This window comes from Chiloscyllium plagiosum, unplaced genomic scaffold, assembly GCF_037043375.1.
Source record: "Chiloscyllium plagiosum isolate Xiang-an unplaced genomic scaffold, Cpla_swu_hap1 HiC_scaffold_43, whole genome shotgun sequence".
NCBI lineage: Eukaryota > Metazoa > Chordata > Chondrichthyes > Orectolobiformes > Hemiscylliidae > Chiloscyllium > Chiloscyllium plagiosum.
In genome coordinates this window covers 11,263,154-11,289,433 of record NW_028270181.1, presented here as the reverse complement: position 1 = coordinate 11,289,433, position 26,280 = coordinate 11,263,154, and the positions used below count along the sequence as shown (strand labels likewise).

General features: G+C 42.8%; 1 protein-coding gene across 2 annotated transcripts in view; it reads left to right on the top strand.

Moving 5' to 3' along the window:
* Positions 1 to 26,280, top strand: part of LOC122541888 (annexin A4) — a 77,682-nt gene that overhangs the window by 6,578 nt on the left and 44,824 nt on the right. For both annotated transcript variants that reach the window (XM_043679055.2, XM_043679054.2), the window contains exons 2-3: positions 20,713 to 20,878; positions 23,507 to 23,604. In XM_043679055.2, coding sequence (XP_043534990.1) covers positions 20,722 to 20,878; positions 23,507 to 23,604 — 255 coding nt within the window. In that variant the 5' untranslated portion in view covers positions 20,713 to 20,721. The remainder of the gene's footprint in view (positions 1 to 20,712; positions 20,879 to 23,506; positions 23,605 to 26,280) is intronic.

Below are 26,280 nucleotides of genomic sequence, written 5' to 3'. Positions count from 1 at the left end.
CTAGAAAGTGATGGGAAGCTAATCAGTGGCTTTGAGACCCTGCAAACCCACCACTATGTTGCTCCAACCAACTTCTCTCCTCAACCTTATGGAAGTCTCTTGGTGTTCAGGACAAGATGCAACATTATCTAACTTTAGGAGCGCAACAGGAGGTAATACCTTGTGAGTCACGGGTGGATCACAGAATTACAAAATGGTTACAGCGCAGAAGGAGGCCATTTGGCCCCTCAAGCCCACACTAGTTCTATTAACCAGTGCAAATCTCCTGCCTTTTACCCATACCTCTTCGCACCACTTCTATCAAAATCTATATCTGATGCCCCATTGAATGCCCCACACTTGGTGAATTAATTTCACCTTTCAAGAGGTGGTAGATTTCTGGCCTGGAATGGATGCTTTGGGTATTTCACACAAGAAAATTGTTGCCATCTCAAAAATACTTTTGCTCGTTGAGTAAACCATGGAAGACTGTTGAATTCAGCCCCAAATCACCCCCTGTTCTGGAATAATGTCTCTCTCCTAAAACTGATCCTGTTTATTTCTCTGATGCAAGTAGCTGATTGAAATAATCTTCTAGCTTTTGTTTTGATCTGTTATGTGGTCAGTGGACTGAGCAATGTTTTCATGAAACACAAAGATCAGGCAAGTTCCAGGTTTGACCTGGGCAGTACTGGCCTCAGCTGGGAATGCAATCGACTATTACGTGTGACCTTGACATCTCTGCACGTGTATCGAGAAGCAGAAAAAAAACATCAGCCAGGTCTCCCCTGTCAGCTTCCAACCAAAGTGAATTGAAACCTCACCCTGGCATTTTGCGTGAATCATTCTTGTATTGTGGAGAAGCAGAATGCTTCACAAGCTCAGTTCCTGTGCCCTATCTTCGACTCCTCGCTCTTTCAACTCTCCTCTGCTGACAATGCCACTCAGGAATTACCCCCCCATCCTTTCAGTCCTGTTTGGTGAAAGTTTGATCAACCCTTCCTAATGTTTCGTCTGTTTTTCGGAAGTTAGAGGGACCACCGTAATGACACTTGGTGACCGCAGACCATAATGCAGTCCTGGTATGATACCTTCTTCAGTTTCGCTTCGATAACAATTCCATCCACACAGGGTGGTGGAGTTATGGACCAACCTCTCATTAGAAAACAGAGAGGATTCATGGGACAATCAAAACTTCAAATTTTGTTTGGTAAAATTCTATTGAACTAAAGGCTAAGGAAGTAAGAATGGATGGAATTAAAATATGGATCAGCATGATAGGTTTGTGCGTCCAAATTGTCTACATTTAGTCCTACGTTTCTGTGTGACCCAAGAGATAAGCTTAATACATATAATCCAGGAAGTGCATGCCATTGATAGGGAGAGTCATTTTGTTTACATAGGAACCTCGATTATCTGAACATCGATTATCCAAAATTCGGATAACCTGAAAAAGATCGCAAGATCCCAATGCGTGACTGAACTGTGTTATCCAGCATTCGATTATCTGAACATTCGATTATCCGAACAAAATATTCCCTGCCCGTGTCATTTGGATAATCCTCTGTATTTACCTATGGGATGTGGGTGTCACTGGCTGGGCATTTATTGCCCATCCCTAGTTGCCATTGAGGTGTCGGTGAGCTGCCTTCTTGAACCACTGCTGTCCCTGGGCTGTAGGTGTACCCACACTACTGTTAGGGAATTTCAGGATTTTGATCTTTTGACTCTGAAGGAAAGGCGGGATCATTCCAAAAGGTAAGTGGCTTAGAGGAGAACTTGCCAGGGGGTGATGTTCCCATATATGTGCTGCCCTTGTCCTGCTAGATGGAAATGTTCGTGGATTTGGAAAGTGCTGACTCAGGAGCCTTGGTGAATTTCTGCAGCTTGTTCTGCTGCTAATGAGCGTCGGTGGGGGAGGGACTGGATATTTTTGGAAAATGTATTATCAATAGATTCCTCCCTCTATACTAAAAAGAATTGTAATGTTTAACTTTTAACTTTGTTTCTTTACTTTTCCAGTTGGTACCTAGGTAGCCTTGTATCTGAGACAGTACTGGGAATGCCCACATTGTACATTTTTCAGTATTCTTGTGTATTTCTGTTCTTTAGTACATGTGACAGTAAAACCAAATTCAAATTTAACACGTGCATTCTGCCTGAAGCCAGGTCCTCAGCATTTTGTCTGTTAATGCTTCATCCTGAGCTGTTTCTCTTTGCGTTTTTAATTTGCGGTGATTTTTGCCATTGCTTTCCACCCTCGAGGCAGGGAAAGGAGGCAGGTCCTAAGTCTACCTTGCGTGGGATGGGAATTGAATCCCTTGCTTTTGGAATTATTCCACAGCATCTTCTAATCAACTGGCATATCTCCCTCCCACCATGTGTAGTGTAACTGATTAATTGTGTTTTTGAAAAGATGAGGGATCTCATTTTAACTGGGCACATACAGAATGCTTTGCATTGTCTGGATTTTTTTTCTGTAGATGATGTAGTAATAGCAGAGAGGACGCTAAGGTGTGTAAGTGCATTGCACTGACTGAGTGTTGCTTTTTCATGAGACGGTCAATATTATATGTAGGTTCAGGAATGAAAGAACAGACCAAACTTAAACCACTGGAGACATGTCAGTATTTTCCAACCCTCACCACAAGCTTGCAAGGGTGAGTGGAAATTTCTACAGATCGGGTCATTGAAGAGGCTGCATGTGTCAGACAATTGCACATTCAGTCAACTCACCATTAAGCACTGAAGTAATTCTTGTATGTTTACTTTTAATGTTGCAAGTATGACTGCTGGCTGGTGGCCCAACGCCACATTTTAAAATGAATCTGTGCTATAAATCCACTCTTTACACTTCTCCTGGAACTGTGTTCACGCACTGTCCCAAAGTTGTGAACAACAAACAGGATTTGCTCCCATTTTACCTACTGTTGTGGAAACAAATTCCTTTTTTTGAACTTGTCTTAATTGTGGTCTGTGCATGACGAAAGAATTTCGATATTAGCTGAATCTTCAATACTTGATCCAGGCCAATGATTTTCAAGTCTTCCCTGGGGTCACCTGAAAATATTGAGGTTACTCCTCCTGGACTCTGTCCCATCAATTGAAACAGACCTGCAACTACCTCAGATGGAGAAACTGTAACGTTGCAGCAAGTCTGTTGTTACTACACAGAAACAGGAGGAAGCCACTCGGAATCCAACAAAGACAGGGAACAATAGGGACTAAGAGAACATTTCACTGCCCTCTTCATGGTGTTGGCAGCTGAATGCTGTTCAACCTTGTCTCATGGTTCAAGAGTGTGTTACAGATCTCCTGGCACTCCTTAGCAATTCTCCAGTATCTTGGACAACATTCTCCCCTCAGCCAGTACTGCAAACAGGTCACTGTCAATCAGCTTGTCTTTATTTGAGGGATGTGTCTGCTCTGACTCACTGTAAAGGTAAAGTTACCATAGGCTAACCAGACTGTAGGATTCCTCTCTCTCTCTCTCTCTCTCTCTCTCTGAGGCAGGACTGTTGGTGCTTTAACTCTAGGGTCACCACACCTCGGGGGAGGAGTGGGGTTGAGAAGGGAAGTTGTTGTGGTGACCTGAGCCAGTGCAGGAACTGGAACCCACCCTGTTTAGAGTCACTCTGCATCACCAACTAGCCGTTCAACTAATTGAACTAACTGACCCTACACACGGTGGTTGGTGTGAACAAAAGCTTAAAGTGCCACAAATACTCAAAAGTCAGGCAGCATCGGTAGGAGAGAACCACAGTTAATTTTTCAAGTTGGCTCTTCATTAGAAGATCTTGTTCTCGTGAGTAGAATGTTTGCCTTTGAGTCAGAAGGTCACGAGTACACTCTAGGGGCCAGAGTAGAGAAACAAATCTGATTATATTTTCCAGTTTGGGGTGAAAACAGGAAACAACATGGGAGACAGTCATCAATGTGCTGGGAAAAAAAAATTAAGTTTGCACAGGATGTGGGTGTTGCTGGAAAATCAGGTATTTGTTGTTGTTTCCTCCATGTGCGTGACTGGGTGTCAGTCAGCCACTTTCTTCAGCCATTGTAGTTCTCGTGGCCTCCATCATGTCGTTCGGAAGGGAATTAGTGTTTTGATCCTACAATATTCAAAGGACAGCAATTATAGTTCCAAGTCAGGATGGTGTGAAGTTTGGACGGGAACTTGCGGTTGCAGGTGTTCCCTTGCAAGTGCTGCCCTTGTCCTTCCAGATGGTAGAAGTTATAGGATTGGAAAGTGCTGATGACAGAGCTTTGGTGAACTGCTACAGTGGATTTGTAGATGGTACCCTCTGCTGTAACTGTACTTAAGGGGAGTGAGTGAATATTGAAAGTGGTAAACAATGCACTGTTTTGTCCAAGGTGTTCTTGTACTCAACCAGGCAAGAGGACAATATTCCATCCATCTCCTGGCCTGTGTCTCAAGGTGAGGGATGTGACCTGAGTGATTAAAGCAAGAATTTTTATTTTCATTTCTGTCCTGGAAAAGGCAGTGGTAGCTCTGACCTATAACACTTCCCTCAAGAACACTGGGCCAAAGTGAGAGAAGTCAAAGGCGAGGTTGTTCTACGTGAGAGCGAGTTTAGCCACGTGGAAGAAGGCGGAGACTGGGTGATGAAAGCAAACGATTGGAACCAAGTAAAGCAAGTGGAAGGTGGAAGTGGTGTCAGGTTCAAATAGGCAGAGGCCTCTTCATCAAATAAACAAATCCACCTTTGTCAAAAGTTTCATAACGTAATTGTCAGGTTGGATCATCTGACAGAATGGAATGCCCACATTTCTTTTGAAGTAACATGGCAGCAATTATATAGTTCTCTGACTTCAAACTTGTGCTGGGAAGACCTTGACATTTCAACACTTTGCGACATGACTAAAAGAAAGTGTTCACTATTTTAAGCCTTACACTGGGGTTAAATTGGAGATATCTTTTGTTAAGCAAATATTAAGAAAAATGGGCCAAAGGCAGGTATAAAGAGTCCAACCACACACTGTTATCAAGGGGCTGAATGGCCTACTCCTGTTCCTGTTTCTAAAAGTGAAGAGTTAGGAGCTCAGGTGGGATTGTGAACTGGAATCCTGGGGTCCCCGGCTTCTGAACCAATATGGAACCCTAAACAAGTTACTGTGCTCCCTATGACCCCTATCTTTGCAGCACTCCCCACCCCCAACCCCAACTCTCTCATTCCTTACTGAGGGCTCCCAACAATGTATAAACCTTGAAATGAAGTCACCGTGGAGAAAATGTTTGGAAAGCACTGCCTTGTACGGTGCTATGATCTTTACACGTGAAACCAGAACTCCCTTCACCAGCAAAACTTTGACTGGCAGTGACAATTTACTAGTTGCCTATTCTGCACTGTGTGGCTTCTCAATGCAAATGGGTGTCAGATTACCTGGCAGAACCACACCTTTTTCAAAGAACGTTCCTGCACATATTTGTCTGCCAGTGCTTGTATTGCTAGGCTGTAGATTATCAACAAACCATCAGCGGAACACAGCTGTGTCTATGTAAATGGCAGTTGCTACATTTCCCTCTGAATTTGACATCATATTGTTTATCTCTGCTTTTTGCTTTCTCAGAAAAGTATTTCTGCTATTTTACACTCACCAGTACTTGTTGGTCATCATGCCTTTGATGTTAATACTGTGTGCCGATCTCTTTATGCTAATGCTTAACCTAGGATTTATAAAATGTTAGCTCCTGGATTTCTTGTCCACCTCCTTGTGGAATGTGCCTTTTGAGGTCTGGAGCTGTTTTTGTCAAGATTTATCCTGAGCAGTTCCATGATGCAAAACTCTGTGAATTGTCCACACTGAGACTAATATTAACCGGAGCTGAACAAAGACTGAAGTTCAAAGAAGACATTCTGTGTGAAAGTTGCTGGTCTTCCAGTACAACGATTTGTCCTTGACCAAATATTGCAGACTGAAGCCTTCCAAGGTCCAGGACCCTGTATTGAGGGATGCACTAATGCTTGGGGCTACAGAGACTCCATGGGGAAAGGGTACTGTCTACAGCTTTTCATGATGTGGAGGTGCTGGTGTTGGACTGGGGTGAACAAGATCAGAAGTCACAGGTTGATAGTCCAACAGGTTTGTTTGAAATCAGAAACTTTCAGAGCACAGCTCCTTCATCAGGTCATAGAGCTGGACTGCATGGAAACAGACCCTTTGATCCAACTCATCCATGCCGACCAGATATCCTAACCTAATCTAGTCCCTTTTTCCAGTGCTTGGCCTGTATCCCTCTAAATCCTTTCGATTCATATTCCTATCCAAATGCCTTTTAAATGTTGTAATTGTACCAGCCTCCACCACTTCTTCTGGCAGCTCATTTCATACACACACCACCCTCTGCATGAAAACGTTGCCCCTTAGATCCCTTTTAAATATTTCCCCTCTTGCCCTAAACCTATGACCTCTCGTTCTGGACTCCCCCACCCAGATTTTGTCTATTTATCCTATCCATGCACCTCATGATTTTATAAACCACTATTAGGTCTCTCCTCAGCTTCTGACATTCCAGGGAAAACAGCCCCAGCCTACTCAGCCTCTCCCTATAGCTCAAATCTTCCAACCCTGGCAAGATCCTTGTAAGTCTTTTCTGAATACTTTCAAGTTACACAACATCCTTCCTATAAGAGAGACCAGAATTGCACGTAATATTGCAACAGTGGCCTAACCAATGTTCTGTACAGCCGCAACATGATCCTCCCCAACTCCTATACTCAGTGCTCTGACCAATAAAGGCTAGGATACAAAACTCCTTCTTTATTATCCTACCTACCTGCGACTCCACTTCCAAGGAACTATGAACCTGCACTCCAAGGTCTCTTTGTTCAGCAACACTTCCCCAAGAACTTACCATTAAGTGTCAAAGTCCTATTCTGATTTGCCTTTCCAAAATGCAGCCTTTATCTAAATTAAAGTCCATCTGCCACTCTTCAGCCCATTGGCCCATCTGATCAAGATGCCATTGTACTCTGAGGTAACCTTCTTCGCTGTCCACTACACCTCCAATTTTGGTGTAATCTGCAAACTTTCTAACTATACCTCCTATGTTCACATCCAAATCATTTATATAAATGACTAAAGACAGTGGACCCAACACTGATCCTTGTGGCGCACCACTGGTCACAGGCTTCCAGTCTGAAAAGCAACCCTCCATCACCACCCTCTGTCTTCTACCTTTCAAGTTTTGTATCCAAATGGCTAGTTCTCCTTGTATTGGATGAGATCTAACCTTGCTCACCAGTGTTCCATGGGGAACCTTGTCGAACACCTTACTGAAGTACATATGGATCACGTCCACTGCTCTGCCCTCAGCAATTCTCTTTGTTACTACTTCAGAAAACTGAGAGAGACTTCAAATTGAAAATTAAGAACATGCAATAGAAATAAAATTTTCACCATGCACCATCTTCCACTCTGCAGTTCCTCGACATAATTTCAATATTCTTGACATTTATAATGTCTCTTCACTTGATGAAGGAGCATCGCTCCGAAAGCTTGTGATTTCAGATAAATCTCTTGGACTATAATCTGGTGTTGTGACTTCTGACCTTTAGCTTTTCAGATTTTGTACACCCAGGGATGGGAATCTTTCACATCCCTCTGGCTGGAAGCCTTCCACTGAATATACGTTATAAATGTCAAGTGTATTGAACCTCTGAGGAACCACAGAGTTGAAGATGGTGTGTGGCAAAAAGTGTACTTCTATTGCAAGTTCTTTAATTTTCAATTTGAAAGAGTTTGCCTTTGGGCTGCATGCTTGAAGTGGAATATATCGTGTGAATAAGTTGTTTACCTTATTGGCTGGATGGCTGGCATGTAATGCAGACTGATGCCAACAGCGTGGGTTCAATTCTCACACCGGCTGAGGTTAAAATGAAGGAGACGCCTTCTCAATCTCTCCTTCACCTGAGGCATGATGACCCTCGGGTTAAACCAACACCATCATCTCTCTCTAATGCGCAAGCAGCCTTGTGGTCCGTAGGTCGCTGGCAACTGTACGTTGACAGTCATATTGTGGTTCCTGCAAGAGATAGTGCTTTATGGAGACAGGTTGAATATTATTCATTGAAGTTCTGAGAAGGGGTCACTGAACCCAAAATATTAACTCTGATTTCTCTCCATAGATGCTGCCAGACCTGCTGAGCTTTATCTGCAATTTCTGTTTTCATTTCAGAATATTATTTAATGTTCTTTTAATTTGCAAGGGGAAATGTTTGGTAATGAACTTGCATAAATATTATACTTTTTTTGAAATTAAAAAGTTGTTGGGGAGGTTGGAAAATAAATTTTTTGCATTTATATGGAACCTTCCATCACCTCAGGACAAGTGTTTTATAGCAAACTATGGTACTCTTTTGGAGGGTAGTCCCTGTTGTAGGAAACACTGCAATCAATTTGCAAGCTCGCACAAATAGCGACTTAACAATGACTTGTAATCAGTTTTTGGTTTGGCTGTTTCTTGAGAAATACATTTTCATTGATGCTCTGGATCAGTTCAGGGATCTTTCACTTTGGGGCTGCAGCCAAACTCATTTCCCTTCCCCAAATTGCAGCGACTTCTGTCATTTTCCATGAAATCATACATTGATTCTATTTGGAGAGAAATGTACGATTTCAAAATGGGGGCTTGGTGATCCAGTTAACCCTCACACTTCATCTCCTCCTACGCTCATTCTTTAGCAACTGGCAATTATGAAAATATGTGTTTCTACTTGAAGCAACCAGTCACTCTGTGTTGCTATAATAAAAGCAAAATACTGCGAACGTTGGAAATAAAAATAGAAAATGCTGCAGAAACTCAAGCAGATTTGACACCATCTGTGGAGAGAGAGAGAGAGTTAATGTTTTGAGTCCAGTAACAGTTCTGAAGAACAGAAATTGCAGGAGAACCTCAGCAGATCTGGCAGCATCTATATATATATATATATATATATATATATAATATATAATATGAGAGAGAGAGAGAGAGAGAGAGAGAGAGAAAATAAATGTTTTGTGTCCAATGTGACTGTCCTTCAGAACTACTATTGGAACCAAAATATTCTCTCTCTCTCTCTCTCTCTCTCTCTCTCTCTCTCTCTCTCTCTCTCTCGCCCTCGCTCTCTCGCGCGCTCACTCACTCTCACCATGAATGGACCCAGATCTGCTGAATTTTTCCAGAACTTTCTGTTTATTAACTCTGTGCTACTAATCGGCCTAAAGCTGACTCCTGGAAGAGACACAAGTTGTTTTCTCTCTAGTGGATTTCTTTCTGCAAGTATGACAGTTAGCATGACAGCATGACCCCTCAACTCTGACCTGTTAACCTTGTCTTACTCCATGGATTCTGGTTAACAGCTGATTAGTTTACCATTTGCAGAAAATGTTAACAATGGTCATTTACCTGACCAATATCTCTGTGCTTGACGTCTGTAGATTTATTATGGAAAATAACGGCACGTTCCCCAGTTGGGGGAAGAAAACTCTTGGTGGGAGGAGTAGGATGAAACCGTGATTGTAAATAATGTCCAACTGAAGCTATCCGAAAACAGTGCGTTTGTTCCCATTGCAGGAGCTAGGGGGACCCGCATTAGAAATGACCACTTTACTCCATACATTTGTGCGGTATCTGTGACCTCCCACCATTGGCGAATCACTGCCTGTAACGTAAAAGCTGCAAAATTCTTGATGCACTTTTAAACCGTTAAACCACAAGTTGTCTTTGCTGTATCTTAAGGCCATTATCTCTTGGAAATTGATGGACTTTAATGCCAGTGATTTGCTGTAATGCACAGTCTGAGTGATTTCAGCATGATTAAAAATAGCCTTCTGCCAGAAAATTAAAAGGAAAGTGCTGAGATTGAGTCTATGCAGGACTGCAAGGGCAGCCACTTAAGTGAGAACAGAGCTGGGCAAATGACCGTGAAGTACATAAGGCCTATGAAAACACAGGGGAAAAAGATCAAGACCAAATCCAAACGTGGTCACCACTTTAGAAAGCTACTCTGTCAAGGGCTCCTCTCAAATTTTCTTGCATTCCTTGGGCCCAGGTGACTGTATTTACATTTTATTTCTAATATGTAGTGCATCGCTGCTGGACACAAGTTTAAAAGCCACATTGCAATGTTGTACATATGCATTAGGTGTGACTCTTAGAAGGTGGTGTTGCCTCTAGTGCAGCCTTACTTTAAACATCGTGACGTTAATCTGACACCTCCTCAGCTCTGTCAAGTGGACAGGAAATATCTAGTACATTATTTTGAACAGAATGGGGGAATTATTCCTGATGCTGTCAGCATTTACCACCCAACCATTTTTGGGAGCTTGCTGTGCACAATTTAGCAAACATGCTTCCCATGTTTCTACAAGTACAATACATTTTGGCCCACATGTTGAGGTCATGAAAGGCGCTAGAGAACATCAGGTTCTTTCTTTCAGGTTCTTGCTGGTTGTGCAAATGTAGAACAGAGACAGTCAAAGAGGAAGAATGAATAACCACGGAGAATAAAACTGAAATGTTACATTTTCTAATTCTTTGCGTGGATAGCTGTAGTGAGCTTGGAGTTTCAATTTGAATATTTGGGCAGGTTTATTTTTGGCCTTCAGCAGAGATGACAGAGCAGGAAACCAAATGTGATTTTTATAAGAACTCTGGATCTCTGTATTTCACAGCTTTGAAACACTGCTGGGCACAGTTGTTTCTTTAGCTGAAACGGATCACCTCTACTCCACCTCCCATCATGTTGGAGTTGAAAGTCCCACTTGCTCATTACCCCTTTCGATTCTTTTAACCTTCAGTGGTTTCTGGTCCACAATACTTTTATTGTCTGCAAGCTTCGTCTTCAAATCCCTGTTTGGGCTCATCTTTCCTAAACTCTATTCTTCCCAGCCTTAGAACTATCCGAGAACCCCCTTCTCCTCATTACTCCATTGGTGCCTGTGCCTTCAGATATCCTGGCTTTGAATTCTGAAATTTCCTCCTTCAGCCTGTCTTTATCACCATCTGCTTTTCGAAGCCATTACACCTTTGACTGAGCTTCTTGTAGACAGCAGTACGTTGGGGAAGTTTTAAAAGCAGCTTTTCAAATTTGTGACAGAAAACAGTCCTGAGTTTTATCTTTTTAAAATAAAAAAACACTGTGGGCTTGCTTTAATTCCTTCCAACTATGTTGCATGGTAAAGTGTCAACCTGAAAATTACGTCCAATCAGATTTTTCATACATTCACTCTGCTGGGTTTTTTTAAAAAAATGCAATCAATACAATTTTATTTCTGCATTCCCTGAAGAAAGAAGACTGGTAGGGTCAAATAGCTGTGGTGTTAGCTGAGATACTTTTCCAGGGATTTAGTTAAGGACTCCATTTGCTAAATGAGCCCTTCTGTCCTGTCACCATCATATGAATATTATTTGTCTGGTGCTGGAAAAGCACAGCAGGTCAGGCAGCATCTGAGGAGCAGGAGGATCGGTGTTCCAAAATCGGATGTCGCACTACACCAGGTTGCAGTCAAACAGGTTTATTTGACCAGGTTATAGACCATGTGGATGTCATGTGGATTCTGACAAGGGGTCAAAGCAACTTTGCAAAAGGTTTTCAAACATCATGAAGTGAAGACAAAACAATGATAAGAATTCGTGAAATATTCATTTGGGGAAAAAAGTGCGACAAATGCCCTTTAAAGACTGAATTGTGCAACAACATATTTAAAAGAACAAAACTGCTGGTAGCTGATAAAAGTTTGCAGATGACACCAAAATTGGAGGGGTAGTGGACAGAGCAGACAGTTACCTCAGACTACAACGGGATCTTGATCAGATGGACCAGTGGGCTGAGGAGTGGCAGGTGGAGTTTAATTTAGATAAATGTGAGGCGCTGCATTTTGGAAAGGCAAATCAGAGAAGGACTTGCACACTTAATGGTAAGGTTCTGGGGAATGTTGCTGAACAAAGAGACCTTGGAGTGCAGGTTCATAGTTCGTTGAAAGTGGAGTCGCAGGTAGACAGGATAGTGAAGGCGGCATTTGGTGTGCTTTCCTTTATTGGTCAGAGCATTGAGTATAGGAGTTGGGAGGCCATGTTGCAGCTGTACAGGTAATTGGTTAGGCCACTTTTGGAATATTTGTGTGCAGTTCTGGTCTCCTTCCTATCAGAAGGATGTTGTGAAACCTGAAGTGTTCAGAAAAGATTTCCAAGGATGTTGCGAGGGTTGGAGGATTTGAGCTATAGGGAGAGGCTGAATAGCTGGGGCTATTTTTCCTGGAGCATCGGAGATTGAGAGGCGACTTTACCGAGGTCTATAAAATCATGAATGGCATGGGTTGAGTCGTCTTTTCCCTGGGTTGGGGGGGTCCAAGAGTCAGATGAGCCAGTGGGCTGAGGAGTGGCAGATGGAGTTTAATTTAGATAAATGTGAGGTGCTGCATTTTGGAAAGGCAAATCAGAGCAGGGCTTATACACTTAATGGTAAGGCTCTGTGGAGTGTTGCTGAATAAAGACCTTGGAGTGCAGGTTCACAGTTCCTTGAAAGTGAACTCACAGGTAGATAGGATACTGAAGGAGGCATTTGGTATGCCTGCCTTTATTGGTCAGATCATTGCGTATAGGAGTTGGGAGGCCATGTTGCAGCTGTACAGGACATTGGTTAGGCAACTTTTGGAATATTGCTTGTAATTCTGGTCTCCTTCCTATCGGAAGGATGTTGTGAAACTTAAAAGGGTTCAGAAAAGATTTACAAGGGTGTTGCCAGGGTTTGAGGATTTGACATATAGGGACAAGCTGAACAAGCTGGGGCTGTTTTTCGTGGAGCATCTGAGATTGAGGGGTGACCTTACAGCATCTGCAGTCCTCACTTTTTCCTATGAATGTTATTTGTTCCCTTAAGTAGTTTGTTAGAGATTTATACAGGGTAGATGGATTTTTGTAGTTAAATCATGGATAATGTGTGCCCTCACTGGCAAAAACAAATGTTTCTAGAATGTCATTTTATGAATGGGTTTCCAGTGGTAGAAGTTGTAAAAGATTTGGGAAGAATCATTGACAGGCTGATAACGTTGTGAAAGAAAAAGGTATTTGATTTACAAGTTCAAACAAGTTATGCAGATCAAAAGGGTGGCCAATCCTGTCAACATATTCTAATACATTTTAAATCCACACTTCAAAAAAAGACTTGCGTTTGTCAGCATGCTTTCCAAAGAAAGGACAAAGATGGAATTAGATGCTAAAGCATGGGGCAAGCATCATTTTGTAAATCTGGAATACAGAATGCTCAATTAAAATATTTTTAAAAATATGTAAGCAAACCATTAAACTTGGACTGAAGATTATGGGTATGATCTATGCAGACTTTAGATGTTAAATGTTAAAGTGCACTTTAGTCCCATAGTTTAGTGAACATGTAAATATTCCAGAGATGATGGCTGATTGAAGGTCAAGTGCTCTTTGTTTGAAAAGGAAGTTGGATCGATGGGATGTGAAGAATTCCAATGTTCTGGATTTGTTTGTTGAATGGAACGTCCTGCAAAGGTTGTGTTTGGGTAAAGAGACCTGCCATGTCCTGATAGAGGCCAGTCTTGGTGTAGAAACTCTCGGATAGATTATTCACTTTGGGACAAATTGGGAGAGGTCAACCCAAATTTCTATGGTTAGACTCGGTTTTAACTTTCTATTAAAAATTATCTTTACAACCACAAAGGTAAAATCTTCTATGAACCAATGCAATTGGACAACACGATAGGTTCCTTTGCTTTCTTTGTTGAAAAGTACCACTTGATGTCATAGATGGATTTAATTGTTATATGCATGGGTGTGGATTTGGAGATGAATAAATTGAGCTGTAGCAGGAGTTGTATGCTGCGTTGTTGACAGTCAAATGCTGGCAGCTCAGCAGTGCCTTTGGGGAAAGGGTGGTTGCTGGTAGTACACCCAGCCAAAGCCTAGGTTGGCCATGAACCACTTCTGGGTCATTAATGGCAGAAAATGGATCTTGGAGGAGGCAGTGAGGTGGCTCTCAGTGGGTACCCTTCTTCTCGACACCTGGGTCTTTCAAGCAGGCATTGAATGCTTGACACAGACTTTCCACTCCCCAGCTCTCCCCCCCATGATCCTATTGAATTTCCCATCAAACCTGTGACAGGGGAGAGCAGTAAAATCTTCCTCTTGGAGTGTGACTTGAACCTTGTGTCTCTGAGGCAGGAGAGCTCCTGAACCATGATTGACACAATTTGTACAGTTCAGTTTATGTGCAAATTAAATTATTTTTCAAGTGATTGGAACAAGGTCAGCCAGGTGGACCTCATAGAATTTGGGTTCCCTGATTGGAGCTGTTAATGTGGTCCATTCAAGCAGCCTTAGATGACAGGTATAAACAGGAGTGTTACAGGTTCTGTTCACACCAAGAGCTGTCTTTGAGCTAGCTGGGTCAGTGTCGCGTACTATGCAGGGTGATTTGGTGACAGGATACTAGCTTTCGTGGAGTTTTTGCACTTTTGATAATGAAAAATGGTGAACGTTGTAAATATTTTGGGATGAACCATTGATAACAGGCTGAAAACATTGCATAAGAAATAGGCATTCAATGATATGTGGGTTCCACTGGTGTTAACAAAATGAGCACAATTGGAAGAGTCCTCACAATCTCAATGCAGAAGATGGACCATGCATTGTTACCCTGGGGCCCTGGATTGTTCTGTGGGATGCAGGGCCTTAACTGAACTGAATGTGCAGGTTTGGAGAGTAACTCTCACTTGTTTTGAAACTAATTGTTTGTGTTAGTTTAGTGTCATAGAGATGTACAGCACGGAAACAGACCCTTTGGTCCAACTTGTCCATGCTGACTAGATTTTCTGACCTAACCTAGTCCCATTTGCCAGCACTTGACCCATATCCCTCTAAACCCTTTCTATTTATATACCCATCCAGACACCTTTTAAGTGCTGCACCTACTCATTGGCAGCTGATTCCATATATGCACCACCCTCTGCATGAAAGGTTTGCTTCCTAGGTCTCTTTTAAATTTTTCCCCCTCACCCTAAATCTATGCCCTCTAGATCTGGACTCCCCCACCCCAGGGAAAAGACCGACTCGACCCTTGCCATTCATGATTTTATAAACCTCTGTAAAGTCACCTCTCAATCTCCGAGCTCCAGGGAAAACAGCCCCAGCTATTCAGCCTCTCCCAGTAGCTCAAATCCTCCAACCCTGGCAACATCCTTGTAAATAGTTTCTGAATCCTTTCAAGTTTCACAACATCCTTCTGATAGGAAGGAGACCAGATTGCACACAATATTCCAAAAGTGGCCTAACCAATGTCCTGTACAGCTGCAACATGACCTCCCAACTCCTGTATTCAATACTCTGACCCACAAAGGCAAGCATACCAAAGGCCTTCTTCACTATCCTGTCTACCTGCAACTCCACTTTCAACGAACTATGAACCTGCACTCCAAGGTCTCTTTGTTTAGCAACACTCCCCAGGACCTTACCATTAAGTGTACAATCCCTGCTCTAATTTTCCTTTCCAAAATGCAGCACCTCACATTTATCTAAATTAAACTCCATCAGCCACTCCTCAGCCCACCTGGCTGATCTGATCAAGATCCCATTGTACTCTGAGGTAACCATCTTTGCTGTCCACTATCCCTCCAATTTTGGTGTCATCTGCAAACTTTTATCAGCTACCAGCAGTTTTGTTCTTTTTAAATATATTGTTGCACAATTCAGTCTTTCAAGGGCATTTGTCACACCTTTTTCCAGTGAACATTTCATGAATTCTTATCATTGTTTTGTCATCACTGTTTGGAAACCTTTTGCAAAGCAGCTTTGAATCCTTGTCAGAATTCACATGACATCAGGTAAAAGATCTGTTGGTCTATAACCTGGTCAAATAAACCTGTTGGACTGTAACCTGGTGTCATGTGACATCTGACTTTGGAACGTCGATTGTCCTGCTGCTTGGATGCTTCCTGACCTGCTGTGCTTTTCCAGCACCACACTCTCAACTTTATCCACCCCAGGTCCAACACCCACACCGCTACATCATGTTTTGTTTCCTGATTACTCACTCTCTGCCTTCTGAAAATGGATCTTCTGCATTCAGTCCATTCCCAACCCCCACCCGCACCACAAGTGCTTTCACATCCATACCCTCGGGGAAACTGACCTTTGATAAAGAAAGTTGTGTAACTTCCCACTGTTGCTGAAGCTTTCCTAGAATCAAGCTGGCTCAGCTTCTGCCTCAGAGGGAGCATCATCAAATCTCCACAGTGTGGAATCAGGCTAGTCGGTTCATACTTAGCTCTATGACTGTCCTGATGACAAATGCTATTTTCAACACAGCAGTAATCAAATACAGTAATGTGTATCTTTGTCCTTCTTGCTCTTTTTCTCTCTTTCGCGCACACATTTTCTTTCTTTTCATGTTCCCCACCTCAACCTTTGAACCTCCTCTCCATTTCCACAGCGATCTCCTTCAGCCCCTTTCTCGCTCCAATTCCAGTTTCTTCCTCTCATATACCCAATCTCTATCCCACCCTTCTTGCTGTATTTCCTTGCCCAGTTTCTCCCCCCAACTCACTTTGTCTCACATCCCTTCACTCTCAATCTCCTACCAACTTCCTCTCACACACCCTTTCACAGTCACCCCTCACTCTTTGTCTCTCCCCTTCTTTTTCTATCTCTTCTGTCTTTCTGTCCTTTCACACTTGTCTCCACTGTCTTTAATGCTTTTTGCTTCTCTCCCTCTTCCCCCCCCCCAACCTCTCTGCCCCCCCCCCCCTCTCTGTGCCTGCCTATCTGACTCTCTCTCACCATTTCATTCCCTCTTCTCTCCCTCTCACATACACACAGCTCTCTGGAGGAATTAAGTCATGAAGCTTATTTTTCTGACCTCTAAATTCTCTACAACAAGAAAGGATTGCAGCAATGTTCGTGAGGCTGCAATTTGCACTGAGTTGTATCCAAATGTAGTGACTTTTTTTTTCGAAGGCCCCACTTTAATTATTTCACCACCTCACATTAACAAAAGAAAGTAAAATACTAAAATGTAGACAAAGAACTGTGATTTCTGAAGAAGAGTCACTGGGTCCCAAATGTTAACGCTGCTTTCTGTCCACAGATACTGCCAGATCCTGCTGAGCCTCTCCAGCAATTTCTGTTTTTAAATTAAAGCACATTTGTCTCTTTTGCAAACTCATACTGTAAATAATCAAAATTGAAAGAAATCTTCACTTAGATGATTGTACAATGCAGAAGGAGGCCATTCAGCCCATTGAGTCTGTGAAAGCTCTTTTGAAGGGCAGTAGAGTTGTTCCCACTCCCCTGTCTTTGCAGTTTTTTGCCCCCTTCAATCCATTTCCTTGCCCACCTCTCTCCTCCCTCCCCCCCCCCCCCCACCGCCACCACCCCTTCACTCTCAGTCTCCTACCAAATAAGGTTCCTTATTGAATATGTTTCCATCATGCTATTGACCAGTGTGTTTCAAATCCTAATCACTGTCAGATTGGAATTAATAACCATTATTGGTTATTATTAGTGAATGGAACCATGAGTACGTTATGATCTGATAAACAGGTTGTGACAATACTGTACTTATTGTGTAATTCTGCAAGGTTCAGATGAACATGCTGTCATGTCTACTTTATTAACTCACATTCTTACATTTTCTTGACTTTTACCACGGTTTGCCATGGCACAAACTGCCTTTGGCACAAACACTGACTTGTTAAGCGGCACATGTGAATTAATACAAGTTTGATTCGAGTCAAGTCCAAAGTCCAAAGTGTTGAGTATGGAAATGATTAAATTCCCTACAGTGTGGAAACAGGCCCTTCGGCCCAACAAGTCCACACCAACCCTCCGAAGAGCAACCTACCCAGACCCATTCCCCTACATTTACCCCTGACTAATGCATCTAACACGACGGGCAATTTAGCATGGCCAATTCACCTAACCTGCACATCTTTGGACTGTGGTAGGAAATCGGAGCAAGAGGTGGAAACCCACGCAGACACTGGGAGAATGTGCAAACTCCACACAGACAGTCACCCGAGGCTGGAATCGAACCTGGGACCTTGGTGCTGTGAGACAGCAGTGCTATCTCGCACTGACTGCTGGCTGTTCAAGAGTTTAGATTAGAGTGGTGCTGGAAAAGCACAGCAGGTCAGGCAGCATCTGAGGAGCTGGAAAATCAACGTTTCAGGCAAAAGCCCTTCATCAGGAATGAAGGCAGGGAGAGGAGTGGAGATATAAATGGGAGAGGGGGTGGGGCTGGGGAGAAGGTAGCAAAGAATACAATAGGTGGATGGGGTGGGGATGAAGGTGATAGGTCAGAGAGGAGGGTGGAGTGGATAGGTGGGAAGGAAGATTGGCAGGTAAGACTGTTCAAGAGTTGCCTCAATGGAACTGGATTGGAATTTTATGCATGGTTAAGAGAGAAATACTTGGATTTATGTAGCACCTTTTGCGGTGTCAAGATGTTGTAAAACATTTTGAAGGCAGCTGTACTTTTAAATGTTGCCGTTGTTACAATATGAAACCGACTTGTGTACAGCAAGAGGCGGCTTGTAGCAACATGATAATGATCTGATAATCCCAGCTGTTAGTAACGACGAAATCCTATTCAGACAGATTGGCATTAAAATAGCAACAGCAGTTTCTGATGCATTGTTGGATAGATCAATGGGTGTTTCCAGTAGAATAAACAATGTAATTGTCAATGCAGCTGTCATCTATATAGATTAGGGACTGAATTTTGGTTGTTTGGAGTGGTTACAAACTTCTTGAACAACAGATTGGGATTCTAATGTCAATTTGTCTTGAGGTTCTAGTCTCATACAAACACCTAAATTGTCACCATTAACCCACCACAATTTCTCCGTGTGCCACCTTGGTTATCACACTTCCTGCATCACAAACAATTACCAGACTTCAATAGTACAATCTGCCTATAAATCACCCTGGGACATCATGAAATCATAAAAAGCACTTAATATGAATGCATGTAGTTATTCCAAAACCTTAGAAGTGGGATCGAATTTTGTTAACGTCACTTCAAAGCAAGACTCTTGGACAGCTAACAGTGAGTGAGACTTGTCCCTATCCTGTTCAGCTAGACTCCAATCATATCATTGATTAAAATGGCTGTATGCAGGTCCAGTGCTGAGGCTCATTAACTGAGCTGCAACTTGATCTAATAGTAATCGATATAGGCCACTTAATAAAATGACAAGTGTGTGCAAGGACGAATTGGAAGGGGGTGTCATGAAATATGCTGTCCTTCTAAAGCCCCTGCTTTTTCTGCATCACCCTTATCCCCATGTTTATGGCTATGTTCCCTACGTGCTCTGGGCTGGACTTTAATATTGATAGTGCATGGATACACCTTTCAAAGTTGTCTTTACATGCTTGCACATATATATTATAATCTTGCAGTTTGTCACTTTTATTTGTTTAAGCTGTTGCACATTGAAGAAATATTCCTTGCACCAAATAAACAGTTGTCTCAGCATTTATTGTCTTGTATTTAATCAACCTCCAATTCCTTCTCCTTCTGCTTTATGGGAAAATCTGGAGGTTTGGCTCATTACCAAGTTTCCAACTGTAAGGCTGTTGGTTTAACAAGAAATAAAATTTAGGCTGTGATCCGGGTATGTGGGGCAGTATGGTGGCTCAGTAGTTCGCACTGCTGCCTCACAGCACCAGAGACCCGCCTTCGATTCCACCCTTGGGCCACTATATCTGTGCAGTTTGCACATTCTCCACATGCCAGTGTGTGTTTCCAACCACAATCCAAAGGTGTGCAGTTTAGGTGGATTAGCCATGCTAAATTGTCCCTTGGAGTCCAGGGATGTGCAAGCTATGTGGATTAACCATGGGAAATGAAGTGTTACAGAGATAGGGTAGCGGGGTGGTTTTGAGTGGCATGCTCTTCAAAGGGTCAGTGTGGACTCAATGGGCTGAATGGCCTGTTTCTACACTATAGGGATTCTACGTGAGATGGATTTCTACAGACCTTTGCTCTGCTGCAACTGCTATCTGAATCGATTGGCTCCAAACCCAGATCTGTTCTGGCCAACTCTCCTGACCTATTTGCTGAAATGAATTGAATCAATTGGCCATTCAAATCATATCAAATGGGCAAAGCCCTTGATTCTGTGTAACCACTTTCGGTTCTGATGCTGCTACATTTTGTATAGAGCTTTGCTGGAGATAATGCTGGGTGATATGTTGCAGACTCCAAAGACGTTGCTAACATAGCTGAGAGTGAAATTTGATTAGAGTGCATTGTGATCAATTAGATAGTACTTGCATTTATATAATGCCTTTAACATAAAGTCACCATTGTCCCGCACCCTCATAACAGAGAGGTGACTGCTGCTGGTTTAATTTGAGGGTCACCATGCCACAGGTGAGGGGAGAGGGTGAGAACGAACCTTTTATGGTAATCTCAGCTGGTATGGGAATTGAAACCACCCAGTTGGCCTCACTCTGCATCGCAAACCAGCTGTTCATCCAACTGATCTCCTAACACCTAGAACACAGTAACCTCCAAAACCTGGTTTATTTCCTGCATCGAAACCATAAATGTCCTTCATTAGCTGTACCTGACAGGTCAGGAGAGGCGCTATACAAATCCAAGTTATTTCTCCATTTTTCCTTTCAGACAGTTGACTTAGATAACTGTGTTGCCAAGTTGATTTTTGTTTTAATTTAAGATTTGAATTTGTTTCTCTTCTCAGATTTAAAAGATGAGTTACCCAGGATACCCGCCAGCCCCAGGCGGCTACCCGCCAGCCCCAGGAGGATACCCACCAGCCCCAGGAGGATACCCACCAGCCCCAGGAGGATACCCACCAGCCCCAGGAGGATACCCACCTGCACCAGGAGGATACCCATCTGCACCAGGTACCATAATGTTTGCATGACTCAAGTATTTCATGGATCTCCAGGGGCCTTTTGGAAGAAGAGAGTGTGTGTATGTGTTGGGGAGGGGTCATGTTGAGAGGGAAGCCCTGCTTAATAATTTTGGCAGAGGCCAATTTTCAAGAAATTACACGATAATCAAATGTGTGAAATATCTTCATGCACCTACCTTGGAGACCACCCAGCTGAGAACTGTCATTCTTCATTCCTCAGTAAGCTAATCCCCCATCCATTCAAACTATTTTTTTAAAAATACAATTTGTGTGGCTAGACCAGTATTTGTTGCTCATCCTTGATGGTACAAAGGACAGTTCCCAGTCAGCCAGGTGAAAGTGAGGACTGCAAATGCTGGAGATCAGGCTCAAAAGGTGTGGTGCTGGAAAAGCGCAGCATCCTCAGATGCTGCCTGACTGGCTGTGCTTTGCCAGCACCACATGCTTTGAGTTCTCATTGCTGTGAGTTTGAAGTCATCAGTAGCCAGACCAGATGAGATCAGCAAATTTCCTTCTCCTGAAGAACATAAATGAACCACGTGGGCTTTTACAACAATCCACTGTGGTTACACAGTGTCACTGTGATGACACAAATAGTCACCATTTGGCCAGCTTGTTTTTATTCTAGGTTTTCATTGAATTTACTTTCGATATCTGCCTTGGTGCCACTTGAACTATGTCATTAGAACACTATGTGGGATTCTGGATTACTAGAGACATTACCACCATGTCTCTGACAGGCCCAAATCTCCATAAAATTATTTTCTCTTCAACATCTTGCTGAAGTAGTTATAAATCTTAAGGAAAACCGCTGGGCACTCTGCAGTCTTGCTCCAATGCTACAGTTTTTATTTGACCTGCCATTTTGATTTCATGTCTGAAGGGTTTTTTTGTATTTCAGTTTGCATCATAGGATGATTTATTGAGCTCTGTCTTTCCATTGAGTCCTCTTTACTTTAGAACAGTCAGTGAGTGCTGGTGATGTCCTTGATTTGAGATGTGCTGCCTTTGATTGGCAGAGACAACGCAAGTACATTGATTGAAATGTCACACTCTCAAAGGGACTCGGGGATTATGTGTGGTTTATTTCCACCAGTTCAGGTTACTGAATTTAAGCTTGAGTTTGCTGCCCATTCTGCATTTCAAACGATGAAAGTTCAAGCTATCCCTGTGCAGCACAGATTATGTCCTAACTGAATTAAGATCCCTCTTGTCAAAATCACTAAGGACATCATTAGTGACTATGTTGCATACTGTCCCTCCTTTGTCAAGCCTGGCCTATTTCATAACCTTTAACATAATTGCCTTTTCATTCACCTTTTGGATTTGTGATTGAATTCCATGACTTTGACTTTCCCAATGTCAACATCTTCTCTTGTCACATATTCTAGTACAAGTCCTTTGTACCTAATCTTCTTTACTCTCCCCAGTCCCGCACATGTTTTAGAACCTTGCTTATTGGGAGTTGACCTTTGAGTCTCCTTCCCAAACTGCCTCAAATCCTATCTCTTTCAATGTGCCTTTGGTCACTTTACTCAGCTCCCCGTAGAATCATCCAGCACTGAAACAGAACCTATTGGTCCACCTCATCTATGCCAACCAGGTTTCCCAAACTGAACTACTCCCATTTTCCTGCATTTGGCCTAAATCCCTCTAAACCTTTCCTATCCATCTACCTATCCAAATGTTTTTTAAATGTTGCAAAAAATGTTTAAATGTTGTACTCTCCTCTACCACTTCCTCTGGTGGGTCATTCCATATACGTATCACCCTCTGTGTGGGGAAAAAAAGTTACTCCTCCATTCCCTTTTAAATATTACCCTCCCTTACCTTAAACCTATGCCCTCTAGTTTTTGACTCCTGTAGCCTGGGGAAAAAGACATTCGCTAGTTACCTACATTTCAACAATGTCAGTGCCTCTTCAAAGTGCTTTAAGATTATTTGCTAAATTGAAGAGCTACATAAAGGCAGGTAGTTGTCATGCAAAATGTTGGTTAGTCATACACGAGGATTTTTCACATGAACTGGAGTAGGTTGAATCTGAGGCCTCAGTCTTAAATAAAGGATGAAAACTGCCAACAATGCCTGCGATATCAATATCGTACATCAATTCGTATCAGTTTTGTACTCAGACAATGTAGCACTCATACCGTTTTGTGTGTGGACAATGTAGCACTTGTATTACTTCTGTACTCCAGCAATGCAACATACCATCAGCATTGCACCGAGGTCTTTGTGCCACCCCTGGGACCTTGAAGCCATAGCTTTAGATTCTAAAGTAAGAATACCCACCAAATGAGCCAAAACAGTTGCACTGATACCTCCAGGAAAATTCTGTGCTTGCGTCTGCTCAACTTTGAGCAGAGTTCCATTGATTAGATTCCCTACAGTATGGAAACAGGCTCTTCGGCCCAACAAGTCCACACCGACCCTCCAATGAGTAACCCACCCAGACCCATTCACCTACATTTACTGTCTGCGTGGAGAATGTGCAAACTCCACACAGACAGTCGCCCGAGGCTGGAATCGAGCCTGGGTCCCTAGCACTGTGAGGCAGCAGTGCTAAGAGATGTGCGTTTACTATTTCTTGATCATTGTTTTTCTTGCTCGATTTTAGGTGGTAATCCATGGGGTCCCAATCCGACCATGCCCATTGGACTGGATTCTTTTGGAAGCATGCCGACAAGTGCCAATTTTTCCAATATGGCAGGAAGGGTAAGTGGCACTAAACCTGTGTATGAATGTGTCTTTTCGTGCTCTGATATAAATCCCAGAACAGCCAAACTAAAATGATAGATAAATGCTGCAAACACTTAGCAGATCTGGCAGCATTTGTGGGCCATAGGAATTTCTAAGTTCTTATAAATTTTATTGATTTCATTTCAAACTGAACCTTGTTCAGCCTTCAGCAATGTTGGCAGGATTATTGTGTCATTCAAACATGCCATGTTCCTAGCTCAGATTTTCAGCATCTGGGTTTTATATTGCTTTTATAAAACAAGACTGCACTGGACCAAGGTTTCTGATCTTTGCAAATGATGTGTTCAAGAAGATTAATTTGCATCTGTTTCCTATTGCATTGTGGAGTCATTGTGTCTGTATTTTGGGAAAGCATTTTGCATTTTCTAGAAGCTGGTATTAGCTGAGGGGGATAAAAAGCAGTCTAATGACATAAAGCGCACTCTCATGCAGTCCAGGGCAGACTAGGCTGGCATAGGTGGGCGTCACACACAAGAGCACACCTTCTTACTATCTCTACATTTGCGTGTGACATGCTGAGTTTTAAAAGAGCCTGTAAACAGAAGGTTAAGAGTTGGGTGGAGGGAGGTTGTTGGAAGCCTGAAAATGGTGAGAAGTGGCTGGGAGTAGGGTGCCTGCCACTGCCCTCTCACCTTGGCGTTCCTCCAGTGAGATTGAGGGGGTTGGTCTAACAAGAAAAATCACTCCAACCCCCTGTCCCAATTATTGCCCCTCACCCACCACATCACCATCCCACTCCTCGCCAGGCCTTGTCTGACTGGCCCCAGTGACTCCTAAACCTACTTAGGAAAAAGAGCAGAGACCAGTAAGGCGCTTCTCAACCAGGTCCAGTCCCTACTGAGGCCTCAGCCTCTGAGGGACGCTGTTGAGGGCTGATGAGCCACCAGACCACGCACAGAGACTGCCATCAATTAGTGCCTAATAATGCGTCTCTGTCCTCATGCCATGGTATTCACCCAGTGACAGTTAGGGGATATAGTGGAACACCTGCAGCACGCTTTGTTGACTTCCAGGTGGCGCAGAGTCCTTCATTTAAAAGGAAGGGTGAAGGGGTTGGTTGTCAGCTGTCACACCTCCCCTGACTCCAAGTGGTCCACTCTCCATATTACCTGCCTGTTCTGGGGTCCATCTTTGGCCTTGGGCAGATACAGTACTGGCAGTAGCCACTGTCTGTCCATTGGCACCGCTGAGCAATGAGGTGCTGCCAATCTGTGATCAGCAGCGATGAGTCTCTCTACTCGTGTGGTCCTCATTCCCAGGAAGGTCCTGCCCCACCCAGTTGGCACTTGACTCATTGAGACTTCCCGAAAATAAAATATAGATAATGTGGACCTGTCCACTCGATGGGTGAAACCCCTGTCACATTCTTAGGATTCCACGATGTGTGTGTTTTTGGCTAGTGCTTTAGATCTCTTCGTTGTTCCAGTTGGACCATCCATTTTTATATGGATGTCTATCAATGTCTATGGAGACTCGTGAAAAGGAATCGTTAGGTTATTCAGTAAAGATTCCGATGGATGACTCATTTTAAGTTGGTGCTTCCAGATGGAATAACAAAAATAAGCTGACTGGCTTTCCTTATCTATATTCCATTTGCTGTTTTGTGGTGGTTAGTGAATATAGGACAGCTGTTTCCTTCTTGACACTTCCATGGAGTACCATGAATAGAAAATATTTCCCTCTGGTTCCAATGCCCTATAAGTTACAAAGTACAGAAGAGTAAGACCATTCACTCCATGTAGCTCAGATATCAGCAGATACCGATGTTCTCCCACTCTCACTCCAGAAAAATATACATCCAAATGTCATACATTAGCAGGCAATAAAGGGTTAATCCCCCTATACAAACCACAATTCAGGTTTAAAAAATAAACGCGTGTCAGAGATCTTTAACTTCACAAATGGTTCAGACAGGGTTGATAGACTGGCAGTGGAGAGTGTTTCCACTGTGGGAGATCCAAAACTAGGGGCCGTAAATACAGTACTGTCATAACCAACTCCTAATCAGGAAGTTAGGGTGGTCAGAACAGGAACTTGTTGCCACAGAAATGATTGATGCAAATAAGGAAAGTGCTTTCAAAAATAAACTACTACAATTGCAAGAGAGCAGAGAGTCACAAGGCAGGCTGAGATGAGATGTTAAGACAAGATGAGACTTGTGTGCACTATCAACAATAGCCAAGTCTGCATATCTAGTTTCTCTGCTTGATGTAACCTCAAAGAGTCACATTTTTTCATTGGAAAAAACACTTATTTTCCCCCTTTCAATAACATTGTTGGCTTCCTTTGGTTGGAAAACTAAGGGGAAGTTTCTTTTACATTTGGAGTTTGCTTAGGAACTAACACAAGATGCATTATGGATCTCTTTGAATCAACCAATAACCTGATACTGAAAAGCAGTACCTTTCAGGCTAAACCTTCAAACCCATTTATTCAACGATAAAAGTAAACTGAAGCAAAATTGGAAATTGAATTGTTTTGTATAGTTCCACCAATGTCCAGTTCTAATCCCATTTCCCATAAAGAAGACTTAACTCTGTTTTCACTTCTGCTCCCATGAGATGCTATGAGAGATTAACAAGTCAGATGTGAAGTTGTTGTAAGTTATTGTTGTTCAAGGAAAAATTGGAA